At 36.4% G+C, this 13,046-nt stretch overlaps 1 protein-coding gene across 2 annotated transcripts in view; it reads left to right on the top strand.

Moving 5' to 3' along the window:
• Positions 1-13,046, top strand: part of FANCL (FA complementation group L) — a 29,221-nt gene that overhangs the window by 14,863 nt on the left and 1,312 nt on the right. For both annotated transcript variants that reach the window (XM_026845725.1, XM_026845724.1), the window contains 5 exons: positions 1,460-1,528; positions 9,712-9,862; positions 11,592-11,675; positions 12,315-12,360; positions 12,450-12,531. In XM_026845725.1, the coding sequence (XP_026701526.1) occupies positions 1,460-1,528; positions 9,712-9,862; positions 11,592-11,675; positions 12,315-12,360; positions 12,450-12,531 (432 nt within the window). The remainder of the gene's footprint in view (positions 1-1,459; positions 1,529-9,711; positions 9,863-11,591; positions 11,676-12,314; positions 12,361-12,449; positions 12,532-13,046) is intronic.

Below are 13,046 nucleotides of genomic sequence, written 5' to 3'. Positions count from 1 at the left end.
GTTGTTTCGTTTCTCTTGCTCTGTCACTGTTGTTTTGTCTGCCGTCAGTTTGATAAAATGGTAAAGCACGAGATACTCAAGTTGTAGGAGTTGTCTTCAGAAAGCAGATTCCTAATGGAAACCACAAGTGAAAGCAAATTACAAAGCAAGTTTAAACAACTTTCTGTGAAATCCATAAATCCACCAGACTGTTGTTAAAATCAAAGCAATGAAAAATGGATGCTCTAGGGAAGTTATGTCTCTTTCTTGTTCTTTGCCGTAGACAGCAATTTGAAACTAATTACTGTAGGATTACATTTTGCATAAAATAAAGACACATTTTAAAAATTCTGATAAATTGATTGTCAGATGTCTGATAAATGAGGACAGTGTCAGTGTCTGGAGGTTTACTTTGGATGGTGAATGGTTATGGCAAGCAGCACAGTGAAACTTTCCCGTTTTGACTTAACTCTCTTTAATTCTGTGATGAAGCTGGGACTTTTTTTTATGTCTCCCCAAATAAGATTCTCTGTAACATTTTCTTGTGTTGGCAGTTGATGCAATACTAATACAATTTCTATAAAACTGCTGTGTACATCGTTGGTGGAATTTGAAAGGTTATATAGGACTAAAGGATGATACTTCTCAGGTGAACAAAATTTTGGATAAGTGCTCTTAGAAAGGACACAGTTTATTTGTAATTAGATGTTTCTTTGCTATTTAATTTTTCAGAAAATACCAGGGTTTTTTTCCCCACAGATTTCATACTGGTTGCTGAACAGCAATAGATTTAATAAGGTAATGAATAGTCAGGAGTTATTTTTGGATGTATCAAACCTTTTATAGCTTCAGTTTTCTTAATACTGCTATACTTTTTTTATACTTTTCCTCGTTGATACCTTTTAATTTGGAGTGGGGTGCAGTGAGTTATTTTAATTTTGAGCGTATGTGCATCTCTTTCTAAATATACATACTTACTCTGATTATTTTCAGTTTCGAAACAAAAAATGTTGCCAGTCAGACCAAATATTCTAGTTTAAATGAAAATTAGTTCTTGACTCATGAAAGGGTTGTTTGGAAGGTGTTGTTTTTTTAAATTTCCTATCCTGTACAGGTAATTGAGGAGAACTTTAAATAAAATATTTCATGTTTTTTGTCTTAAGTTCTTTTTTTAATGTGTCCTTGAACACTGAACCCAGAAAACTCTTGATTCTCCTGCCTTTCCTAAAAACTGATATATAAAAATACATGTAGATTTACATGTAGATTTCTTCTTTAAATGATAATTAACATTCATAACTATTTCTGAAAATGCTTTACATACTGTTTCCTCTAAGAGCCAAGTCCTCAAGATGCTTGAAGTGCTCATATTTCATTATCAAATTTGGCAGCTGAGTATCTCTCTGACTTTAAATTACTTAAAAAAAAGAAAAAAGAAAAAAAAAGAAAATAAAAACTGTGTTTTCTTTCCCTCCTTCAGTATCCAACAGAACCACCGGATTGCCTTGTGGATTTTCCTGTTCAGTTTGCTGTTTCTTGGATGCCACAGGTAAACTGCTGCACTATGCATCTTTTTTTAATAACTGAGATACATATGCAATATGTAGGTGGTAATGATGGGTTGGACTTTATTTTTTAGCTCCAGCTTTTTTCTCTTTCTCTGCATTTTACTTGTATACATGTTTATGTAAATGTAATAATACTGAATTCCATATTCCTTATGATAGTGTTTTAAATATTTTCCTTGCCATGTAGATAGACCTTACATTTGTATGCTTTGCACTCATACTGACAGTTTCTTTCTTAAATGGTTCATATGGCTGAAATTATTTTAAGGAATTGTATTGGCAAAATATATGTACGAGAAATGATTGCTGTATAGAAAAGAAGCACTCTCTAAAGTTGACAGACATAAAAAAAAAAAAAGTCCCATCAGTTTGTTATCCTATAAAGTTTTCATAACATAAAACTTTTTCAGTTACAATCAAAAGAACAACAGGAAAGTACTTTATAGAATATAGTTTAACTGATGTTGCTAATATAAAGAACCAAGAGCCATTGTCTTTTTTTAGTCTCTCTTGCATTATTTCATATATCTTTTTTCCTTAATAGAGCGTGTGTACTTGATTAAATGGATTTAAATGTGACCACTTAGATGTAAGTTAATTTGAATTATCTCTAGAAAATAGTTGATGTTTAATTTCATTTAATTCTGGAAAATAGATTTTACATAACTGATTGCATTTCATAATTCTAACTCTCATGAGGATTTCTACCCATCAGTAAAGCCTGTCTTTAATGGTGCTAAATTTGCATAGGGAACATGGCTGAAAGGTTGCATCAGAATGATTTTAAGATGGGCATATAATTTTGACTGCAAAGCTCAGGTTCTTGTGTGTCACTTCAGATCCTCTAGTCTGAGAGCTTGAGGAAATAACAGCATGCATGGACCATGCAAATGAAAAATATGTTTAGTTTCACATGTAATTTTAGATTTTGATTATCTGATAAGGTTTGGAACAATTTAAACAGATACTGTTTTTCTCTTAAATTATACTGGATTCCATATACTGCAGATGGGATTTAAAATACTGTTTCTGACTTCAACTTTATACATTTAATAGTATATTATTAATTTTACAGCCTTGCCATTTATGTTGCCTCAAATTAACAACATTTCAAATATCCTTGAAAGTCATTACTTCTGTGTGTTTACCTTTAGTAATTTTAAAGCTACTAGCTAGACTTATGTTTTAATAAAATGTTCTTGAAAAACATGATATGAAGCAGCCGCCTTTGACAAGTTAAAGAGGGGAGCGAATATATTAATATTGACACAACGACCAAGTAAAAATCTAATGTTAAAAATATGACATTTTAATGTTTGAGATATTAAAATCTTTTTACAGTTAGAATTATCAACGGACAATTTGAAAATGTGATCAATACATGTTTGTATGTAAGTGAAGACCCTGTTTTGAAATGTGAGATACTAATTCTAGCTGCAGATAGCCTGCTATAATACTGAACTGGGCATTGTGCTGATAGAAATGCTTTAGTTATACAGCTGTTTTGAAAATTGACCTTAGCTGTGTGGGAGACATGAACCTGACGCTTCTGGGAAAAAAATGCGTGTAGTAAATGTCTAAATTGTGTTTATGTACAAAATGCATGGAAATCATTGCAGTGAGCTGTCTTCAGGTAAAATAAGGGTTAAGCTTGGATAATACTGAAAGCCACTGGTAAGCAGAATTTAGCAAGTCCTCAAGCAGTTGAAAATTTTGGTTCTTAAAACAGAAAAAAACCACTCTATACCTATTTTCTGCTAAAATAACATGAAGTTTTGACACTGATAGGTCTTAAATTTTAATATTTGTTGGTCATCTTTAATGTAAAAACTGATAAGGCTTAACTAAATTTATGCAGTTGCACCATTAGAAAATAAACTCCTATGAAAGAAAATATAGATTTCAGGTAATTGATTTTTTTTTCCACTCTCCTGTGTGTGCTGCTGCCTGTTTCAGGTTCTTTTCAGTGCTCATGGACTTTAAACTTGAGGGGTTGTTGGGTGGTTGGTTTTTTCCTTTTTTTTTTTTTTTTTTCTTTCCCTCCCTCAGTGTAATAATAGACATGGCTTTATGGCATCCATATTAAAAATGGGTAATTTTCCTTATGGTCCCTGTCTTCCTGCTGGGTTGATAATGTTTTGATGTATTTTTCTTTTGCTCTGATGAGAGGTCTGCTGCTGCTGCTCTGACATATTCATTTGGATGAATAATTATAACTTGCACAATGTCAAGCTGAAGATGGTAGGGTTTTGTGCGTCATGACAAGCCTAGTAGCCAGTGCAGGTGTCTCACAGCATGATCAGCAACAGCCAGTGTATTCTGGCTCAGAGGAGACATTTTAGAGTAGTAAGAAATCAGCACCAAGGGCAATGCTGCTGCTGCTGCTACTGTTGTAAGTGCCAAATAAATGCAGAGTGCTTCTCAATGACAAGTGCAAGAACGTCTACTTATTTCAGTTATATTCTTTTTCTAAAGAACCAGATAAATGTGCTCTCTCCACATTTTAGCAGTTTCAGTGCATCTATATTGTGCTGCCCTCGTGTCAGGGTATTATTTCTATACTGACCACTGCCCACCTGGTTGGCTACATGAAGGTCATGAGCATGGAAATTAATGACTAATGAGGTCATGCAGCCAGCCAACAATGAAACAGTAATGCAAGATTCAGCAGGCATAATGGTATGAATTAGATTATTCTTCGGTTATTTTGATGAAAACATAATAAAATGCAGCATAATTGTGCTTTTTCTTAGCAAAGGAGCTTCAGAGACACCAGCTTTATATGCATCTATAAATAAAAAAGAGTGGAGGTAGTTGACAAGATGCTTTATAAAGATTTCAGTGTTGCATCTCGGTTTGATTTGTGCTAAGGAGGGGGAAAATTGTTAAACTACTGTTTGAGAGAAATAAACAGTTTCCAGACAAATCTGAGGAATTATAGATTATTTAGTTGATACAGGTGATCCCTTTTCCAGCCAACTCTTCACTTTATTAAACTGTGTTTTATCTATGAATTCATAAAGGGCAAACAAGTAACAGCACCTATAGTTTAGACTACCTTTTCCATTAGGAGGCTTTGCAGTTGTTTAAATTTTGGATAATCAAATTTTGTGTTAGGAATACTTTTAGCAAGAAATCTCCAAATCAAGATCCCATTTTTCTCTTTTCTAAAAAAACTTAATTTTAATACATTGTGCTGTAGTTACATCCATTAGAACATTCTTGATCTCTTTTGGTTAATATTTAGTTCATCCAGGATTTGGAGCAGGTGTTGGAAATTTGGTGGAATAGCCTTATAGGCATATAGCACTTCTTAAAGTTACCAAAAGGCTTCATGGGTTTTATGGCAGGTTCAGACTCAAGATTTTGTCTTTGTTCTTCCCAGCCTCTGTGACTCTAGAAATAAGAACTAAGAGTAGAATGACTTTTTTTTTTTCCCATTCCTTCTTATTCCTTTAATTGAAGAAAATTATGTATGAGCAATAGGGGTAAACTTGGGAAAGTGTTTGAATTGGAATAAAGTAAAAAATGAAGAGGAGAATTGGCATGAGGAGCTACCTCTGGTGAGATGGAGATGAGAGTGCAGAGATAGAAATGGAAACAAAAAATGTTTCAAAACTACATGAGGCTGTTTTCTGGTAGTAGGGAAGGTATGTACCCCTCAGAAACAGATAGGTCCAGAATATCTGATTTTCACTGACCAAAGTGAATGGAGGATACATTTAGCCTGGTAGCACAAAGGTAACGTTTGGGTCAAAGTTTTCTGAAACTGTAGGAGAAATCATCAAAGTTGATATGTTTACATGTCTGCTTTCCAGTAAAATAACCAATTTAACCCAGTCTCGGCAAACACCTGTTTTCAGAAGTTATGATTGCAGAATCCCAGCCCTTCAAATTAACATTAGGTTGGTGTCAAGAGGACTGTGTTGGTATAGCTTGTATCAGTGTGTATCAGATTTTTGCCTTTCAGAGCCATGCATAACTAGGACTTTGAGGCTGAACATATGCTTTGTTGAGAGAGAAAACTGTCGGTGCTGAGAGTCACTTACAGCACCATTTCACAAGTCACACTAATTGTATTCTTTGTTTTCTATCCTCACAACTTGAAATTTGAAAAATCTGGAGGTGTTGAGTGTTAAAAGCTATGACAGTGGTCACGGGAGGTGATGCTCTAATAAAAACAGTTCTCTTGAAGCCAGATGAAGGGATCTCAAGCTGAGTATTCCAAAGTAACATTTTCTCAGTCTCTTATTTCTTGATCTGAAAACTCAGAATTATGCTGTCTAATCTGAAAATGTGTTTTGATGATAAACTAGGTAATGTTTTTGGGCTGCTCGGTTGCTGTGGTGGTTGTTATACAGTGCTGAAGGGGACAGGAGCATTAAATCATGCAGGATCTTGCTGTCAGCAACAGGACAAGCAGCCCCTTGAAAGTCATGAGGTGTCCCGGATGTGCAAGGCTTTCTCAGGGAGGGGAAGGCAGTTCCAGCTGCTGATTTCATATGAATTTGCATTTGATGGGTCCTTTGAATCACAGAATCCCAGGTTGGAAGGGACCTCAAAGATCATCTGGTCCAACCTGTCTTGGCAAAAGCCCGGTCTAGACCCAGCCCCCTGTCCAGTGTTGGGCAACCCATCACTTCGCTGGGGAGATTATCCCAGTGGCTGATTGTTCCCATTGTGAAAAATTTTACTCATGTCCAATTGGAGTCTCCACAGGAATAACTTGTACCTGTTACCCCTTCTCTTTTCCACAGGACTCCTTGTAAAAAGGGAGTCTCCATCTGCTTTGTAACCACCCCTCAAACAATGGAACATGGGGATGAGGTCTCCCCTCAGCCTTCTCCTCTGAAGGCTGAGCAAAGCCAGTTCTCTCAGCCTTTCCTCCTGGGGCAGGCTGCCCCGTCCCCTGATCACCTTCGGGGACCTCCTCTGGACCCTCTCCAGCCTAACTACAGCTTTTTTTGGATAGCGGGGATCGAAAGTGAACACAGCATTCCAGGTGTGGCCTGATGGGCGCCAAGTGACGTGGGATGATCTCTGCTTTATCTCTGCTGGGGATGCCCTTGTTGATGTAGCCCAGCATCCTGTACCCCTAGAGCTAGGGGTACCAGCCCCAGCTCCAGGTATCTTGTACACCACAGAGTAGGTAATCAGAGTTCATAATCACCTTTCCTCCTAGGCTGTTTTGCTAGTCTAAACCAGTAAAATGTTTTGGACCTTGTTTAATGGTGGAGTGTCCATTTCTCATGTTGAAAACTTCGTTGTCCCAGCTATGGTTGGTTTGTTTGCTTGAGAAGGTCTGGTCAGAATCCCAGTGTTTCAGCTTGGACCCTACCCTCACTAGTGCCTTCTGCACAGCTGATGTCAGTAGCTTCACTAGTTAGAAATAAAATGCAAGGCTTATACTAGACACTAAAAATGTCCTCACTTCTTGCATTAAAAACACTTTCGTTTTAGTTGTGAAAGATTAAACTGCTACAATGTTCTTTGTTTCTATAACGGATGTTATGCCTGACGAGCATGGAAACCTAACAGATACAGAGGATGGAGTAACCAGTCTGGTTCTGCTAGTGCTTTTTAGAGTCAGAGCAGCCAGTGGTGAGATCCTGAATTATGAGTGTCTTCCTTGCCAGATAATATTTGACACATTTAATACAAATTCTAATGCCTTTATACAAAGGTGAGCAAGAAACAAAAAGTTTGTGCTGTTTGACATTATTGACTATTTTGGTGTAGCATAGGCCAAAAAAAAAAAAAAAAAAAAAAAAAAAAAGCACGACAGCATGAGTTTTCTAAAAGTGTTTGGGCAATGACCAAAAATGAGTTGGTTAATGAAATAAAAAGGAATGTTACAGTTTTCATGGTTTGCATGACAAGCATGTGATGGATTTAAATAGCTATAGATGCATTTATGTACATAGCAGGAGACAGCTGGCAACATCAATGAAGCATGCAAATAAGACCAAATGAACAGTGCATTAAAAAAAAAAGATTTAACTACCTTTTTAAGGAACATCATTGAAAAATTACAATTAGTATTAAAATTAATTGGATTTTAAAACTTATCTGTGGGTTATAATCCCTTGATGTTTCTTTTTTCTAGTGAAACCCTTTGAATTCCCCGAAGATAAAGATAAAAATGATTATTAGAGGATTTATCTGTATGTGATATAGAAAAATGTAAAAAATCAAAATGGAAAGCAACTGTTGCAAGTACCAGAAAATTATGCTATTAATTTAAGTGTCATCAGAGCACAAAAGATCACATTTCAGGACTGTGTGAAAATTATTAAAATACTGGAAATAATAGTACTTAAGATGAAGATATTATACTCTAAGATGTGGTTAAGTGACTGACACTATTATATCACTTCAGGTATTATAAAAGTAACAAAATGCTTTTAAAGATAATAAGCGTTACATTTTGAGATTGGCAGTATTCACACTTTTCTGCTTAAGTGCTTTCCTACTTTAATATAATCTAATGACAGCAGGAAAAATGTAGCATTTTATTTCTAAGCTACACCGTTTCCTTCTAAAATATGTATGTGTAAAATATAGAAACTTATTACATATAAAAATCATATTTTTTCATTTGAGAACATTCACATAATTTGCTTCTTTTTGTCTAGGTGAGAAAGGAAAAAGATAATTACTAAAGATTCAAGGAAATCATTAAATGTACATTTTGTGTTATTGATAGAAAAACACCTCTGTAAGAACTCAGCGTTTAATTTGCTTTTTCTTTTTGACCCAAAGAAATTGCTCCCAGACCAAGATATCTGAAATCTTTTTGTTATCTGTTGTTTGTTTTTTTTTTTAATATCCTTTACCTTCTCTTGATATGAATTGAAGAAACCTCATCAGTTCTATCCATCCTGCATTTCATTGTTTGGTCATGTCCTGTGTAAACGATTCCAGAAGACCCTTTGACGCTCCCAAGTCATTCTTCTTTTTCTACTCTTGAGTGCCCACTACCAAACAATTTGAGAAAACAAGTTAACCGGGAGAGTTTGTCTCCAAAGCGTTTTCTCCCACCCTTGATCTCCCCTCAGTGCTGCCTTTTACTAGTTTCTTGACACCTTCACTATTTTTCTGTAGCAGCTTCTTCTCTCCCCACACAGCCACTGTCCGACAGCTCCTTGATCTCCTCCTGCTCTGTTCATCACACTTCCCAGTTCCTCCACTGGGTTCATCTTGACATCGGGCTCGAAACCCATTATGGGGCATTACTCCAAAGGGAACTCATCTCTCTCCTCCTCCTCTGGTTCCCTAAATTCATGTTTTGTACCCTCTGGGCTTCTGCATTTGGAAAGGTGTTGATTTGACTGCTGAGTGTTTTCTCCACTTGAAGAAGTCTTTCCCTGTAGAAACAGTTACTTCTTTTTTGCTCACTGATGATTTTAAAAAGACTTCTTCCACATTGCTGTTCTGTATATTGTCCTGTATAATGAAAGATTTGTCTGATTCCACATAATCCACTCTCAAATATTGAAATCCCTTGAGTGTAATCCTCTGATTATTAGATGGCTTCTCCTTCTCTTACCGTACTTACATGGCTTGAAATCTAATGTTAAGTACCTGTTTTTGTACTGCTTAATTTTGAGATAATTATGACATTGTTAGGCTATATTTCTTAGAGTCTTTAAAAAATAAGTAAGCTACTTTATTTACGTGGGTATTTCTGTGTATTTGTATTTGGTACCACTACCATGTTGCTCAGCCGAAGTAGAGACAAAGTATCAGTGTTAGAAGTTTAATAGTGGCTAATGATGATTTTTACTTAAATTTTACAGTAGTTTGTTATAAGTTACAATGCAAGTTAGTAGTTGTTCCCTGTTTTAGAAATGTTTTCTGAAAAGGAGTATAAACCATTCCCAAGTCCAGGTACGATGTACATATATCACAACATGTTACAACTACTGGGATTATAGAACTCATTTGTTCTCAGGATACAGCTCTTTACTTGGGCTGTTTTCATTAAAAAAAAAGTGAGGTTCAACATTTTAAGCTACCATGATACAACTGGATACATACTAGATTTTAACATTCCTAAATTACCTACAGCTTGGAGTTTTGTGTTTGTGGGTTTTTTTTTTAATAGTCCATGTGGCTGTCAGTGGAAAGTATATGAAATTTTTTAAACGTCTTCTTTTCTTAGGATTCTTTAATTGACATTTATAATCAGTTCCTGGCAGCATTAGAATCACTGAAAGAATTCTGGGATGTCATGGATGAAATAGATGGGAAGACATGGGTGCTTGAGCCAGAAAATCCCACACGGAGTGCTACAACAAGAAGAATTGCAATAGGTATGAAAAGATCTGAAGGAATACAGTGGAACTGAGAAGTGAACCTTGGGGTGCTGTTTGCTCACTGAATCAGATGGTGCTTGTTACAGTTCGGTAAGGGAAAGGTGTAGTATTTAAAACCAGCAACACACAACTCTCTTACTTTGTGGAAGGTTATGTTTTTTTAATACACAAAGTGCTGAATCTCTTTTGGAAATAAATTACAACTTTCTGGTGTTACATAGAAAGTTTCTGCAGGGAAGTATTGTGCATTTGTAAATTATGGACTTGCATAACTTTTGAAAAATCACTGTAAAAAAATCAGCTCAGATGAAGCCCTTAGCTCATTCACAAATTCCAGATTTTTTAAACAGACTGTTACTTCAGAATGATCCTGTCCTGGAAGAGCGTATTAGAGTGTTGTCAAAAGGGGGTTAAATGAGGCAGGTGGAAAGGACAGAGAAATAAGAGAAGAGAGGAACTTAAGGGGTTATAGTGACAACCATGTGAAAAAGTACCTTAATTCATATGCTGATGTCTGGCTTTTTAAGGCTATATATATATATATATATATAGGATGAGGAGTCTTGTAATTGCAGAGGAGCAACTTGCCACCATGGAGGTCGGAAAAACAGGGGGGAGGGAATGTTATCCTTGAAAGAAGTTTTGATTTTTAGCTTAATTCCAAAGTATCACTAGCATATTGTAGAAATGTGGGAACATACAATGGACCAAAATAGACCTAAGTTGTCCCCAAAACCTGTGGAAAGACCAATTGCCTGCAGAGTGAAGAAGGAAAGGAGCTAGCGGGGTACTGAGGCTGCTCCTCCATTGGGGATGCCAGGAGGGACAGAAAATGACATGGGTCGGACACGCTTTTCCTTTTTGTGTGTGCAGTCAGGGTGGATTTATCTTGGTTCTGCTGTACTTTAACACAGACCAATGAAAAGGAAAGAAAAGCCTCAAAAAGCACCTGACGTTAGATCAGCAGAGGGCATGGCAAGGCTTTGAGCCCTCTGTTGTTGGTCACAGACAAGCCTCAGTCCTGGTGAAGCTTTGATTTCATTCATTGCAATTTCTTCAAGGAGGGCAAGCCAAACACACCTCTTAATTACAAAAAATGCTGGCTTTCACCTGGTTTTGTTTAGAAGAGAATTTGCTGTGAGGTTTTTTAACCTAGATCTGGAACATTTTGGAGGTGCCTACCCCTGAATGAGTAGCAGACCACGTGAGGATCAGGGGATATCTCGCAGGAGAAAAATATTCACCATATCCAAAAAATGTCATTGTTTCCTCAGTTCAGGAGGATGCTGCATAGGGGCTTGACTTTTACTGCTTAATACTGTCTTTCTGCTTCTCTTTTTGACTGCAAAAGATAACGAGGCATTAATAACAATTACCCCTCTCCTACCTTTAAAATTTCACATGGATTACATCATGTAGCTTGAGTTTGATTATTTGAAAATTAGTCTAAAAGTGTTAAGACTAGTCTAAGAGAAATACAAGACTGGTGGGTTTTTTTAATCAGTTGCTTTTTAAAATTACAGTCCATTGCTATTTAAATATTTAATATATACACTGATATTTTGTACAATTAATTAAATGCCTAACAACTTTATTATTTATCATAATGAAAACCAGTCTGAACTAACCAATTTAAAACTTTTTTTTAAAAAAAGGTTAACATTTCCATTTTCAAATACTTGACTGCAAAGAAAAGCTTCCCCTATGACTTGCTTTCTCATTGTAGGGAGCAACGTCTCGGTGAACGTAGAGGTAGATCCTCAGCATCCAAACATGCTCCCCGAGTGCTACTTTCTTGGAGCAGATCACGGTAAGGCAGCAGACACAGACCCTTTGTTTCTCTTCTGGAAGCTGATCTCTGGTGAGCAGATCCTAGGGTGAGCTGTGTCAGACTCCCTGGGGTAAACCTCACTTAAGCAGAGCCAGGAATTAAGCTGAATATGTGTGTAAGGGAGTTTTACACAGGAAGTGCTGGGGGTTTTTCACAGCCTGAACCTTTTTTGCTCTGAGTGACTCTATTTCCAGTGCTTTCCTAGCACAGTTTGGAGGGAACCCTATGTCCTACAGATGATCACCCATCATGTTTATATTTTAATACCATTTTCTTAAAAAAAAAACCACCCCACCATAAAATTTGCTGTATTGTCCTACTCGTATTTGAACACATTCAAGCCTTTTACTCTGTGCCGCACAACTTTTTCCTAACTTTTTAAGGTAACCACAATCATTTCTTCAACAGTATGATATTTTAAATATTAGTGTAGTGAATTCACCAAACTAAAAACTAAGAGTAGTTATTGCCTTAGGTACCTTAATTAAAAAAAACCAAAACAAAACAAAACCCAACCCCTACCTTCCCTTTCAGTGCTGAAATAGGAGAGGTTACACAGGGTCAGGGAGCAAAAGGGATCTTGAAGATGATGTAATTATTTATTTATGTTGTTTGCAGTGGTTAATCCTTTGAGAATTAAGCTGAACACCAATGTGCACTTATGGTAAGCATCTTTAACTATATTTGTTTGAAACCAAAATGGTATTTGCTGTTCCTAGTGTTGACTTTTTCCCCCCCGTCTCCCACCTGCAGGGATCCAGAAATCAGTTTATTGCAAAACTTGAAAGACCTCTTGGAAATTGATTTTCCATCTCGTGCTGTGTTAGAAAAAAGTGTAAGTTGTTTTTTGTTAGTCATCAGTCATTATTTCCAAACAAGTAAAATTGAAATGGTCACTTTATAAATGCCAGCAAAAATAAGAAATTTAGAAGAGAGGTAATTGGATTAATATTGTCATAAGGACTTCTGCACTTCAAGCAACAATTGTCAGAGCCTGTTAACCTTTGATTAGAGGTGCACACTTCCCTGTGGCCTGGGTAGCAGTAAGGCGATTAATAACAGGCTTCGCTATTACAAGGGAAAGAGGAAGTTCCAGAGTAGCTAATGAGATGTGGAAAATCCAAACATTCTGTTATGGATGTTGATGACTTAAGTTCTAATTAGGCAGAGCTGCTTAGAGGGGACAAGAGGCCATCCAAATACTGGTGCATTTCAAACAAACTTGGAATTAATTTTTGACAATGCTGTAGCACTGGATTACTAGCTTTGCTTTCACTTGTGAAAGTTTTAAATTAGTATCTGACTGAGGTCTTGTGTCTAATGTCCAAATACAATGACAAATCATTGTGT

The sequence above is a fragment of the Athene cunicularia genome (assembly GCF_003259725.1).
Source record: "Athene cunicularia isolate RWA chromosome 3 unlocalized genomic scaffold, athCun1 chr3_part1, whole genome shotgun sequence".
Taxonomy (NCBI): Eukaryota; Metazoa; Chordata; class Aves; order Strigiformes; family Strigidae; genus Athene; species Athene cunicularia.
This window is presented reverse-complemented; position numbering and strand designations above follow the sequence as displayed.